Below are 14,333 nucleotides of genomic sequence, written 5' to 3'. Positions count from 1 at the left end.
AGGAGACTTGCGAGTGTCATCCTTCTTAAAAGGTTTCTGGCGTGAGTACTTTGGAGTACTTGTTTTCTGCTGACCGCCCTTGGCCAAGTTAGATTTAAATGCTGCTGACATAGGTCTAAGGCCAGTGTTCAGCAACTCTGCTTCTTCAGTTAGCATGTTACAGAGTCTCTGAGTAGTCTTCTGGGCCAGTGGGAGTATACTGAACTTGTAAATAACTTCCTTCCATTCAGGACCAAGGGAAGTTATAATAGCCACATTTACTTGATTATCATCATAACGGCATCCTCTTTCTTCTAAATCTTTATGCATAGTAAGGAGTTTAGATAAGTGAGGTGCAAGTTCACCCCCAGTTGGAAGTTTAGTGTTATTAAACTTGGCTATCAGTATGAAATTGCCTTCATCTGATATTGGCCTAAACATGCCGTCTATTGACTCTAGTATCTGAGCAGAAGTAATGTCACGTGTGTCATATCTTTGTGACAATTGTGAGTCCATGCTCATAAGAATGAGTAGCTTGGCTTTTATGTCAGCTTCCCTTTCTTCTGCAGTCCAGCGCCTTACTGGGGGATTATGAGCAATCCCATCTATGTCATGAGCCAGTAGGTGCAAATTTATTCTGTGAAGCCACTTCCAATAATTGTGTCCATTAGGTAACAGCACAAACTCACCTTTCAGAGCAGAAGAGGTGATGGTCTGCCTCGTTGATGCAGTCATCTGGACCGCTTGGAGTTGTTGGGGTTGAGCCCCAACCCCTCCTGGCAAACCTTGTGACTGTCCCACCTGGGGAAGTTGTGCTGGCATCTGTGGAATAAAGACTGGAGGCCTCTGCGATGAAACAGAAGGACCTGAAACAAATGGAACTTGTCTCTGCATTTCCGCTGCCATATCTGCCTGGGAAAGTCCCTGTCTGGCTTCAGGCAATGCCTTTTCCTTTCGGGCATTCCATCCACTAGTGGCCGCTGTTGCGTAACTTGTAGCAGTGGGGGAAGTCCTCCCCCCTCTGTAGTCAACAGATTCAAAATGCAAAGGGACCATTTTTTTTTCCTTCGGGCTGGTTAGCCCTCCCTTCCTCAATTGGAATGTGTTCTATGTTAGAGGCAGGCGGGAAGAAATGGGTCACCATGGGAGTATGACTGATGTACGCATGCTTATCTTGGGGTGAGTGGGAGGAATGGATTCCTTCTGTCTCTCCCTTTGGAGAATGAGCATACGAAACACCTCTCAGGGACATAACCTCCATCTTTTCTGTAATAAGTTTAAGCTGGAGTTTCTTCAAAGATCGTAATTCAGTCCTGGCATTATCAGCCTTTTTTAAATAACTGAAATAGATTTCTTGCTGCTCTATATTTTTCATAGTAGGTAAGTTATCAAAGTGAAGACAGACTGATTCTAATGCGTGAATTTCCTTCTCATCCTTTTCAATGAGCTCTTCAATTTTCTGCAAGTTTAGGGATGTTCCCTTTATGTTAGCAGAAGTGAGAGAGCTGAAATCATCTAAATGCTTCATTTTGGCTTGTGCCTTAACATGCATAGCAGATGATTGAGAGGGGAAGAGAGTTAATGTCTCGTCTTCTTCTTCGTCGCTAGGATTAATGGAAAGACTGCCGGAGGGACCACCCTGGGTAGATTTACATTCCTCTTCCCGGTTCCCAACATCATCAATCATGTAAGATACACTTACAGTTTGCTGAATGCTGTCGTCAGCTGGAAGGCATTCCTTCTCAGAGTGCAAAGACATTGTAGGATTCCATTTACTATCGGTTACACGAATAGTCTCCTTGAGTTCGGCGAGCTGCTGACTCGTGAGGGAATCTACGTAGGATTGCGTAAGAGGATTGCGTTTCTTCTTCGCTGGCATCAGGAAAGATTCCTAGTGAGCTTACGGGGTGTAAGCGGGGTCTATTACTTCAATAATAACCGTCACTCTCGCTACCATGTCGGGATTAGGAAGACCCCTACCTTAAACAAGGTGCTCAGCCCGTGAGGAGTGAGCCAGGACCTTCCAGAGGAGATGGATATTGAAGTACAGACAAAGCATGTTCGAATGAACAAGTTACTTTTATTAAGAAAGCATAAAAATAATAATTGTCTTAGGAGACATAAGATGGCACATCTTCTAGCTAAGAAAGATGAACCGAAGAGTTTGAAAGAACAATGGACTCTGGATAGAGACCGCCCTTCTTCATCAGAAAGAGGGGATGTGAGCAAACAGGTTACATCACACAGGAGGAGCTATCTTACTAGACAGAGTTAACTCTCTAACTACTGGATGTTTCTCAATGTCGTTGGGGGCTGGCAATTTCCAGCGCGACACACAGCTCTTCCATTGCTTCGTTATCTTCGTTGTTGAGGTACAAGTGTAACGTTTTCAATCTCTGTTTTTTCCTGATCACTTCTGCAAGATGCCTACTGCCAGGTTTGGTGATGACCCCTTCAGCAAGCCTGTGCAGAAAAGGAGGAAAAATAACAATCATCTATGCAAGCATGCCAATACAAGCATGCAATTTATTATCTTAGGAATTAAAGGAATGTATGGCGGAGAAATGTATTCAAGGGAAAAAACAAAGTCCAGTTGCATTTTGGGAGGGGAGAGGGGAGCACTTTTGGGACAACCATAACCTGGATGACTGACAATATCCATGGACAAAACCATGCAATGTGTTTTATAGGCACTAAAGGAAATGTAATTATGTGTGGCAAATCCTCTCCCTGAATACATTTCCTGAGTATTAATTGCCAAAGGATGGTTCCATAGACCAAACTGAAAGGAAAAATAACTATCACTTACTTAAGCGTCCCTATTGTACATTCTGGTTGGTTGAGCCCATCACACAGCATTTCCATTATCTTGTCATCTGGGTTCTTGAGGTATAATGTTAACTCTCTCAAACTCTGGTTTTTTCTGAATACTTCTGCAAGATTCCTGCTGCAAGATTCTGTCAGGATCTCTCCACCAAGCCTGCACAAATGTTTGAAAAATGTATTATCTTCTGACAAACAAGCCTGGAATACATTTTAGAGAGAATGAAGTGAATGTTTTTCTGAATGGCACCTGAAACTGCCTCCCCCAGATATATTCCCAGAATATTAATGGTCAAAAACAGTGGTGCAGATCAAACTGAAAGAGGAGAAACATCACTTACTCTAGTGTCTTTACATTACACTCTGGATGTTTGAGGCCCTCACACAGCACTTCCATTGCTTCGTTATCGTCATTGTTGAGATACAAGTATAACGTTTTCAATCTCTGTTTTTTCTTGATCACTTCTGCAAGATGCCTACTGCCAGATTTGGTGATGACCCCTTCATTAAGCCTGTGCAGAAAAGGAGGAAAAATAACAATCATCTATACAAGCATGCAAATACAACTATACAATTGATTATCTTAGGAAACATAACAATGATCTATGCAAGCATGCAAATACAAGCATGCAATTTATTATCTTAGGAATTAAAGGACTGTATGGCAGTGAAATGTATTGAAGGGAAAAAACAAAGTCCAGTTACATTTTGGGAGGGGAGGGGGAAGCACTTTTGGGACTACCATAACCTGGATGACTGAGAATATCCATGGACAAAACCATGGAATGTGTTTCATGGGCACTAAAGGAAATGTGATTATGTGTGGCAAATCTTCTCCCTGAATACATTTCCCGAGTATTAATTGCCAAAGGATGATTCCGCAGACCAAACTGAAAGGAAAAATAACTGCCACTTACTTTAGTGTCTCTATTGTACATTCTGGTTCCTTGAGCCCATCACACAGCACTTCCATTATTTTGTCATCTAGGTTCTTGAGGAACAGCGTTAATTCTGTCAAACTCTGGTTTTTCCTGAGTACTTCTGCAAGATTCCTGCTGCAAGATTCTGTCAGGATCTCTCCATCAAGCCTGCTCAAACGTTTGAAAAACGTATTATCTTCTGACAAACAAGTCAGGAATATATTTTAGAGAGAATGAAGTATGAGGGGCGGCATATAAATCCAATAAATCTAAATCTAATCTAAGTAAATGTTTTTCTGAATGGCAACTGAAACTGCCTCCCCCAGATATATTCCCAGAATATTAATGGTCAAAAACAGTGGTGCAGATCAAACTGAAAGACGAAAAACATCACTAACTTTAATGTCTTTACAGTACACTCTGGATGTTTGAGACCCTCACACAGCACTTCCATTGCTTCGTTATCTTCCTTGTTGAGGTACAAGTGTAACGTTTTCAATCTTTGGTTTTTCCTGATCACTTCTGCAAGATGCCTACTGCCAGATTTGGTGATGATCCCTTCAGCAAGCCTGTGCAGAAAAGGAGGAAAAATAACAATGATCTATGCAAGCATGCAAATACAAGCATGCAATTTATTATCCTAGGAATTAAAGGAATGTATGGCGGTGAAATGTACTCAAAGGAAAAAGCAAAGTCCAGTTGCATTTTGGGAGGGGAGGGGGAAGCACTTTTGGAACAACCATAACCTGCATGACTGAGAATATCCATGGACAAAACCATGGAATATGTTTTATAGGCACTAAAGGAAATATGATTATGTGTGGCAAATCCTCTCCCTGAATACATTTCCCGAGTATTAATTGCCAAAGGATGATTCCATAGACCAAACTGAAAGGAAAAATAACTATCACTTACTTAAGCGTCCCTATTGTACATTCTGGTTGGTTGAGCCCATCACACAGCATTTCCATTATCTTGTCATCTGGGTTCTTGAGGTATAATGTTAGCTCTCTCAAACTCTGGTTTTTTCTGAATACTTCTGCAAGATTCCTGCTGCAAGATTCTGTCAGGATCTCTCCACCAAGCCTGCACAAATGTTTGAAAAATGTATTATCTTCTGACAAACAAGCCTGGAATACATTTTAGAGAGAATGAAGTGAATGTTTTTCTGAATGGCAACTGAAACTGCCACCCCCAGATATATTCCCAGAATATTAATGGTCAAAAACAGTGGTGCAGATCAAACTGAAAGAGGAGAAACATCACTTACTCTAGTGTCTTTACACTACACTCTGGATGTTTGAGGCCCTCACACAGCACTTCCATTGCTTCGTTATCGTCATTGTTGAGGTACAAGTGTAACGTTTTCAATCTCTGTTTTTTCCTGATCACTTCTGCAAGATGCCTTCTACCAGATATGGTGATGTCCACTTGAAGAAGACTTTGCAGAAAAGGGGGAAAAATAACAATCATCTATTCAAGCATGCAAATACAAGTATACAATTGATTATCTTAGTAAAAATAACAATGATCTATGCAAGCATGCAAATACAAGCATGCAATTTATTGCAGAAGAGACGGAGTAACGACACGGACACAAGAGCTAGATTTAAAACTGGGTCATTTTTATTCAAATAAATTTGCATGATTTATTTAAATAAATTAGCATAATTAACATAGCTAATTATGACCCAAACAATGGAACTGCAGGGTCAAACAATTGCTTCCAGGGCAAAAAAATGACGTCATATAAACTTCCTGGGCAACTTATGGGCGTAGCTCCATGCTAGTCCAGGTGAGGGACCCCTCCCTCACCTGAGACCCTGCCATGCACTTGCATGTGGGAGGTCCCACTGGCTAACCCCTACCAGGGGACTTAAATATGCGGGACCCAAAGACAGGTTCCCCCCAACTGCTCAGGTCGCCAATACCACAAGCTTGGATAGAACCTGTCAATCATCCCGAAAGATGCCCAATAGAGAACACGCAGTTGCTAAACCACCACCCAATTTTCTGCCCCTAACCTGCCACGGATCTCTATCTTGGCCCCCCGACTCCCCCCTCTAACTGTGCCAGCTCACGCAGAGACCACTGCAGGTCCTGTAAGAAAATGGTGTTCCACTGTTCTGACAGGTGAACACCGACAGCCCGGTAAAGCCAAGGCTGCTCTAAGGGGATGGGGGAATGGGCCACTACCACCCTACCTAAATTCCTGACTGCCTAACCCAGGGCCTAGTTAGCTCCACGCTAACCCGGTGAACGGCCCTAAAGGAAAATGGCGACCCACAAATGATCCCCGGGAGGATCGAAGACCACACCACTTGCATGGTGGGCCACACCGTGCGAAGCCACCGCAGGCCACCGCAAGCCTGGCAAATCAACAACAGACCTCCAAGCGGGCACCGGTCATTGCCATCGAGGAGCAAGACCAGCCACCTGGGCGCAGCAATGGGACGCCACCCTCCCAGCACAAACTGGGCGCAGCAATGGGATGCCGCCCTCCCAGTACCACCTGGGCGCAGCAATGGGATGCCGCCCTCCCAGTACCACCTGGGCACAGCAATGGGATGCTGCCCTCTCAGTACCACCTGGGCGCAGCAATGGGATGCCGCCCTCCCAGTACAACCTGGGCGCAGCACTGGGATGCCACCCTCCCAGTACAACCTGGGCGCAGCAATGGGATTCCGCCCTCCCAGACATAGCGGTAGAAACACCCTTCCCACCGCACACTCCCTCCCCCCCAGCCAGACAACAATGACCCAGCCGCCAACGACGGTTGGGTCCCCCCGGCGGTACTTTGTTGCTGAGTGGTCAGACCAACCGCTCCCTGACCCCAAAGCAACACCAACGGTCGCGTCTTGGCGGGGTTGAATAGAAGAGAGCCACAGGTGAACCTGTCCTAAGATCTTACCCCGAACCCTCAGCCAGCCGTTCGTACCCTAAAACAGGCCGCTGACCGCCAACGGTCGACTCCCCTGAATCCTCTGTATCGAGAAACGCCGGTACCGCACTAGTGGCAGCGCCGATACGGAACAAGCGTTCCCTAACCGGCGGGATCCATACTTGGCCTGGCCAAACCCTGGACACTAGAACCCAGCTAGACTAAAGCGATAAAATGGAAGGCACGGAGTGACTTGTCAGCCTGTGATAAGGCCCTGGCCTCGCTAACCCATAGGGCACCCACAACACATGACCCAAGTCGCTGCCCTAAAAAAGACGGGCCTCGTACAGAGAGGCACACAGACTGTCCAAGCTGACTAATCAGTGACAGCTGCCGCACCGTCAGGGCCTGACGAGCATCAGAAGGGGTCCCCTGTCGCTCCCTTGCCCAGCCTTCCCACATCTTCCGAATCCGGAAGTCACCAGAAAAACCAATAAATCCACCCACCTTTGACAGAAAGGCGAGGCCGGCTAACCTGGACCTAATAGTCCTAACTGAAAGGCCACGCTGCCTAAGCTGGACACAAGATACGGCCAGGTGTACAACTGGGGCAGGCCAACTATGGGGGTAACCCCTATCCTGCCCGAAATCCCCAACTCTGTACCTGCCTGCTGCTAAGCCCCCAGAGTGCAGACACCCTTGAGAGGGCCATAGCCCAGCAGGCCTCTACTCCCCACTGCCCAGGAGCCCACCCAGGCGCCGAAGGTGGCCGGGAAAAGCCTCAAGCGACACACATGCCCGCGGGGCCAGGGTCCTAGACCAGGACAACTGACCAGGGGACAAGGCGTCAGCAATCCCGTTATCTAACCCGGGGACATGTCTACCCAAAAACCATGCGGTTAGGGACAGAGACCTGCGCACAAAATGGCGGACAAGCCGCATGACCCTTTCACTCTTAAAGGACAGGGCGTTCACCACATGGACAACCGCTAGGTTGACACACCAAAAGTGCACAGTCCTGTCCCCAAATTGCTCCCCCCAAAGCTCTAAGGCCACTACCAAGGGAAAGAGCTCTAAGAAGGTCAAGTCCTTAACCAGGGGGGAGGCCCTCCATTCCGGAGGCCAAGCAGACCAGCACCACTGGTCACCTAACAGAACCCCAAAGCCACAAGTCCCCACAGCATCAGAACACAACTGCAATTCAGCTTCCAAAAGAAGCTCTTGCCTCCAGAAAAGACAGCCCATTAAAACGCTCTAAGAATTCCTGCCATACGCACAGGTCAACCTTGACCCCTGCGCATAAGCGGGCACGATGAAGGGGCAAACGTAGCCCCTTCATCGCACTGTACTACCTCCTAGAAACAAAACCCGGCCAGGCATAACAACCCGGCAGGCAAAATTAAGAATCCCCGCTAATTCCTGGAGCTGCCGAAGAGTGACCTTCGTGCAGCCCAGAACCATATGAGCTTACCCCGAATCTTGACTAACGTATCCAGGGGAAATCCAGAAGAGTGCTCCTCTGAGTCCAATTCAATACCCAGAAAGGTAATCCTGGTGGCAGGGCCCTCGGTCCTCTCGGGGGCCAAGGCACCCCCAAATGAGAACAAAGGGCTTCGAAGTCCTGTATCAGAGCCAAACATTGCTCCGAACACGCAGGCCCCGCCATCAAGAAACCATCAAGGCAGTGAAACGACCGAACCCCGACCGCTGCGCCTCCTGAGTGCCGACTCCAAAAAGGTGCGAAAGCTCTCAAACAGAGAGCATGAAACGGAGCAACCCCTAGACCAAGCTCCGTCTACCTAAAAAACAACCGCCTTCAAAGTGGAAGCCCAAGAGCTCGAAGCCGTCGGGGTGTGCGGGGAGGAGCCGGAATGCCGACTTAATGTCGCATTTACCCATAAGGGATCCAACCCCACACCTCCTAACCATGGCCACGGACACATCCAAGGACGCGTACCTGACCGCACACAATTCGTCAGGATGAAGTCATTCCCTGACTCTCCTGTCGGGAAAGACAAATGGTGAATCAACCTAAATTCACCATTCGCCTTCCTGAGAACCACACCTAATGGGGACACCCTAAGATTCAGGAAGGGCGGCTCCGGGAAAGGCCCTAGGACCCTGCCCTCGGCCACCTCCTTCCGGATCTTTCCCCCACGATGTCTTCATGTCCCACAAACGAAGGTTGTTGGACATGAAGGCTTTCCTAACCCCCACATAAGGGATCCCAAATCCCTCAGAAAAACCAAGCAAGAGAGCATCCGCTCCCGAGCGAGGGTGGTAGTCCCTCAACCAACCCTTCAAAACCGAAAGATTAATTGGGCTGGGCCCCTTTACCCCCAGGCAGCGGCCCCGGCCGGCTGCCCCAGGAGTACCACAGCAGCAAAGGTCAGAAAAGTGTACAGCCAGGAGCTGAAACGCTTACTGACCCTGGTTACCTCCTTATCCTGTTTAGGGACCTCCCAATTCCAAAGAGAAAAGAGGTCCCCCACTCCCCCCTCCATAAAGTCCCCTTGACCAATAGGCGAAGGTGGAACCCCAGGGGAGTAGCTGGCAAACCGCACGGTATAGCCCCTGCCCGAAGACTAGCGAACGGGACCCAGACCGTGTTGGCCCCCATACCCAATACCCCCGGCCCCGACGGGTAAGCCGTCAAAAGGGGGTGGAAGCATTACGGACGGCGTTGGCGGGGTCCAACCTCCCCCGCCCCCGACACACCCCAGGCCCCAACAGAAAAAACTGCCCCGGGGGCCTGAGCCACTGCAGCAAGAGTGGACGGGGCCCGAACTTGGCTACGGGTGCCCCCCTGGAGACCCCAAGAAAGTGGCCCCACTCCCAAAAACCCCAGCGAGACAAAGGCCTGACCGGACAAAGGGGGGAGTGAAGTGAATGCATGTATAGGTGTAACCTCACCAGCGCCCAAAAGGGGTAGAAGACAACCGGGGTGGCATCATCATCACGGGGACGGGCACCGCCGTCATCCGCCCAGGCTGGGCCCTCTGCCCGGACTGGGCCGCCGCTCCGGACTGCCAGCTTTCGAGGTCGTCCTGCCGCTCGAAGACCCTGGCCCAAGAGACAGCAAAAAAGACCTAGCTTGCTGAGAATGGGGTGGCACTAACCCTATTCCCCCCCAGCGGGACCCCCACCAGGTTAGCCCTGGCCAGGGCCAAATGCCTCACCACCCTCCTAGGCCCAGCCACCGGCTGGGCCGGCGTGGCCGAGGCCCTCTGCCTCGTAGTACCCATTAGGCTAACCAAATAAGTAAAATGCTATGCGCAAGGTATTGCATATGTTAATGAACTAATTTAACAGTGATTAATTAATATCTCTTTATTCATATATGTACCCATTTATAATTTTTTATATACTTAATTAAGCTGGGGCCGCCAAGGCCCCAACCCCCCAAAAGAGGGCAGCGATTGGCCTCTGCCCAACCAGGCAGAGCAGCAGCAGGCAGCTGCCACCAAGGGCCTGACTGCCCTCCGTGCAGGGATGCATACAGCCCACCAACGCCTCCCACGAACCTATGGAGGCAGGCCACCCACACACCCCCGCCAGCGCCAGCGAGTCCCGTCCGATTCCCCCTGCTCCCGAGGGGGCGGCAGAACAATCCCCCTTTTGATAAATAGAGGGGGCAGCAGCGAAAACGGCACCCAGCCGAGCGCAGTCACCGCCTTCCCGCCGGACCCGAAGCCCCCAGACCGCTCCACAAGCCTCCGAGGAGGCTCTCTGAGTCCCGCGCCGTGCAACGATCCCTTTCGCCGGGCCGAAGCCGATCCGCGAGCCTCCGATGAGGCTCACAAAATGGCGGCCGCGCCATGAGGCGGCCCCCAAAATGGCGGAGAAGAGCAGACACCCCACCGAGTGTCTGCTCTTGATGCTGTCCGGGCGAAAAGGCTGAGCCCGGGCCTGCCCGCCCTTTTATAGGGCTGGCAGGCTTCGCCCGGACACGTCACGGTCAGGCCATTCTGGCCCGAGACTTCGCCCGAACCAACATGCCGACTATGCCATGCGTCCTGATGTCTGCCCAGCCCTCCTGCAAAAGGCGCCGGCGGGTAAGTCCGCCGGCGCTATTATCTTAGGAATTAAAGGAATGTATGGCAGTGAAATGTATTCAAGGGAAAAAACAAAGTCCAGTTACATTTTTGGAGGGGAGGGGGAAGCACTTTTGGGACAACCATAACCTGGATGACTGAGAATATCCATGGACAAAATCATGGAATGTGTTTCATAGGCACTAAAGGAAATGTGATTATGTGTGGCAAATCCTCTCCCTGAATACATTTCCCGAGTATTAATTGCCAAAGTATGATTCCGCAGACCAAACTGAAAGGAAAAATAACTGCCACTTACTTTAGTGTCTCTATTGTACATTCTGGTTTCTTGAGCCCATCACACAGCACTTCAATTATTTTGTCATCTAGGTTCTTGAGGAACAGCATTAATTCTGTCAAACTCTGGTTTTTCCTGAGTACTTCTGCAAGATTCCTGCTGCAAGATTCTGTCACGATCTCTCCATCAAGCCTGCACAAACGTTTGAAAAAAGTATTATCTTCTGACAATCAAGTCAGGAATATATTTTAGAGAGAATGAAGTAAATGTTTTTCTGAATGGCAACTTAAACTGCCTCCCCCAGATATATTCCCAGAATATTAATGGTCAAAAACATTGGTGCAGATCAAACTGAAAGATGAAAAACATCACTAACTTTAGTGTCTTTACAGTACACTCTGGATGTTTGAGGCCCTCACACAGCTCTTCCATTGCTTCGTTATCTTCGTTGTTGAGGTACAAGTGTAACGTTTTCAATCTCTGTTTTTTCCTGATCACTTCTGCAAGATGCCTACTGCCAGATTTGGTGATGACCCCTTCAGCAAGCCTGTGCAGAAAAGGAGGGAAAATAACAATTATCTATGCAAGTATGCAAATACAAGCATGCAATTTATTATCTTAGGAATTAAAGGAATGTATTGCAGTGAAATGTATTCAAAGGAAAAAACAAAGTCCAGTTGCATTTTGGGAGTGGAGGGGGAAGCACTTTTGGGACAACCATAACCTGCATGACTGAGAATATCCATGGACAAAACCATGGAATGTGTTTCATAGCCACTAAAGGAAATATGATTATGTGTGGCAAATCCTCTCCCTGAATACATTTCCCGAGTATTAATGGCCAAAGGATGGTTCCATAGACCAAACTGAAAGGAAAAATAACTATCACTTACTTTAGTGTCTCTATTGTACATTCTGGTTGGTTGAGCCCATCACACAGCATTTCCATTATCTTGTCATCTGGGTTCTTCAGATATAATGTTAGCTCTCTCAATCTCTGGGTTTTTCTGAATACTTCTGCAAGATTCCTGCTGCAAGATTCTGTCAGGATCTCTCCACCAAGCCTGCACAAACGTTTGAAAAATGTATTATCTTCTGACAAACAAGCCTGGAATATATTTTAGAGAGAATGAAGTAAACGTTTTTCTGAATGGCAACTGAAACTGCCTCCCCCAGATATATTCCCAGAATATTAATGGTCAAAAACAGTGATGTAGATCAAACTGAAAGAGCAAAAACATCACTTACTCTAGTGTCTTTACAGTACACTCTGGATGTTTGAGGCCCTCACACAACACTTCCATTGCTTCGTTATCGTCATTGTTGAGATACAAGTATAACGTTTTCAATCTCTGTTTTTTCCTGATCACTTCTGCAAGATGCCTACTGCCAGATTTGGTGATGACCCCTTCAGTAAGACTGTGCAGAAAAGGAGGAAAAATAACAATCATCTATGCAAGCATGCAAATACAAGCATGCAATTTATTATCTTAGGAATTAAAGGAATGTCTGGCAATGAAATGTATTCAAGGGAAAAAACAAAGTCCAGTTACATTTTGGGAGGGGAGGGGGAAGCACTTTTGGGACAACCATAACCTGGATGACTGAGAATATCCATGGACAAAATCATGGAATGCGTTTCATAGGCACTAAAGGAAATGTGATTATGTGTGGCAAATCCTCTCCCTGAATACATTTCCCGAGTATTAATTGGCAAAGGATGATTCCGCACACCAAACTGAAAGGAAAAATAACTGCCACTTACTTTAGTGTCTCTATTGTACATTCTGGTTTCTTGAGGCCATCACACAGCACTTCCATTATTTTGTCATCTAGGTTCTTGAGGAACAGTGTTAATTCTGTCAAACTCTGGTTTTTCCTGAATACTTCTGCAAGATTCCTGCTGCAAGATTCTGTCAGGATCTCTCCATAAAGCCTGCACAAACGTTTGAAAAAAGTATTATCTTCTGACAAACAAGTCAGGAATATATTTTAGAGAGAATGAAATAAATGTTTTTCTGAATGGCAACTTAAGCTGCCTCCCCCAGATATATTCCCAGAATATTAATGGTCAAAAACAGTGGTGCAGATCAAACTGAAAGAGGAAAAACATCACTAACTTTAGTGTCTTTACAGTACACTCTGGATGTTTGAGGCCCTCACACAGCACTTCCATTGCTTCGTTATCTTCGTTGTTGAGGTACAAGTATAACGTTTTCAATCTCTGTTTTTTCCTGATCACTTCTGCAAGATGCCTACTGCCAGATTTGGTGATGACCCCTTCAGCAAGCCTGTGCAGAAAAGGAGGGAAAATAACAATTATCTATGCAAGCATGCAAATACAAGCATGCAATTTATTATCTTAGGAATTAAAGGAATGTATGGCGGTGAAATGTACTCAAAGGAAAAAACAAAGTCCAGTTGCATTTTGGGAGGGGAGGGGGAAGCACTTTTGGGACAACCAAAACCTGTATGACTGAGAATATCCATGGACAAAACCATGGAATGTGTTTTATAGACACTAAAGGAAATATGATTACAGTATGTGTGGCAAATCCTCTCCCTGAATACATTTCCCGAGTATTAATTGCCAAAGGATGGTTCCATAGACCAAACCAGGGCCGCCATCAGGAATTTTGGGGCCCCATACAGCCTAAGTGTCTGCCCCTCCCCCCGCCATTTTAAAACTACAGTGGTACCTTAAGATACGAACCCCTCGTCTTACGAACAACTCGTGATACGAACCCGGGGTTCAGAAAAATTTTGCCTCTTCTTACGAACTTTTTTCGAGTTACGAACCTGCGTTCGGAGACTGCTGGGAAGCCCCGCGGCTGTTTTAAAAGGTAACAGCCGGGCGGCGGGGCTTCCCAGAAGCCTCCCGAACGCCGAGGCAAAATTTTGCTGAACCCCAGGTTCGGTTCGGGAGGTTGCTGGGAAGCCCCCCAGGCAGACTGCGACCTTTTAAAACACCCGCACCGCTTCGCAGCTGTCTCCCGGAGCCGAACAGCAAAGCCTGAAGCTGAACAGCAAAGCCGAACTTCCGCATTCGGCTCCAGGAGACACATGGGAAGCGGCGCGGGTGTTTTAAAAGGTCGCAGCTGGCCTGGGGGGCTTGCCAGCAACCCCTGCACCCCGAACCCGGGTGTGGGGGGGTGCTGGCAAGCCCCCCAGGCCGGCTGCGACCTTTTAAAACACCCACGCTCTTCCCTCACCCCCGCCCCCGCAAGGCATCGCAGCGACAAGCAGGTTTTTCCAACGCGGGTCTTATGCGCCCGAGCCGCGTTTCCCCCCACGTCCGGGCCCACGCACCTGTTCCAGCGGGCTATTTTCCGCCGGTAGTAACGCAGCGCCTCCTGCCCGTTGAGCAGCTTCTCGGCCGGTCTCTCGGGGGTGCTGTA

The 14,333-nt window shown here is 48.0% G+C and overlaps 1 protein-coding gene across 1 annotated transcript in view; it reads right to left on the bottom strand.

Annotated features, from left to right (window-relative positions):
• Positions 1–2,039: 2,039 nt before the first annotated feature.
• Positions 2,040–14,333, bottom strand: part of LOC139175530 (uncharacterized) — an 86,589-nt gene continuing 74,295 nt past the window's right edge. Inside the window, exons 19-32 of the mRNA XM_070766685.1 lie at positions 13,056–13,226; positions 12,701–12,871; positions 12,184–12,354; positions 11,829–11,999; positions 11,312–11,482; positions 10,957–11,127; positions 9,517–9,666; positions 4,993–5,163; positions 4,638–4,808; positions 4,121–4,291; positions 3,720–3,890; positions 3,144–3,314; positions 2,789–2,959; positions 2,040–2,442 (exon numbers count right to left, since the gene is read on the bottom strand). Coding sequence (XP_070622786.1) covers positions 2,277–2,442; positions 2,789–2,959; positions 3,144–3,314; positions 3,720–3,890; positions 4,121–4,291; positions 4,638–4,808; positions 4,993–5,163; positions 9,517–9,666; positions 10,957–11,127; positions 11,312–11,482; positions 11,829–11,999; positions 12,184–12,354; positions 12,701–12,871; positions 13,056–13,226 — 2,368 coding nt within the window. The 3' untranslated portion in view covers positions 2,040–2,276. The remainder of the gene's footprint in view (positions 2,443–2,788; positions 2,960–3,143; positions 3,315–3,719; positions 3,891–4,120; positions 4,292–4,637; positions 4,809–4,992; positions 5,164–9,516; positions 9,667–10,956; positions 11,128–11,311; positions 11,483–11,828; positions 12,000–12,183; positions 12,355–12,700; positions 12,872–13,055; positions 13,227–14,333) is intronic.

Source organism: Erythrolamprus reginae, chromosome 1 (assembly GCF_031021105.1).
Source record: "Erythrolamprus reginae isolate rEryReg1 chromosome 1, rEryReg1.hap1, whole genome shotgun sequence".
In the NCBI taxonomy this organism is placed as follows: Eukaryota; Metazoa; Chordata; class Lepidosauria; order Squamata; family Dipsadidae; genus Erythrolamprus; species Erythrolamprus reginae.
Note: the sequence above shows the minus strand (reverse complement) of the source record. Positions and strands in the feature narration are given on the sequence as shown.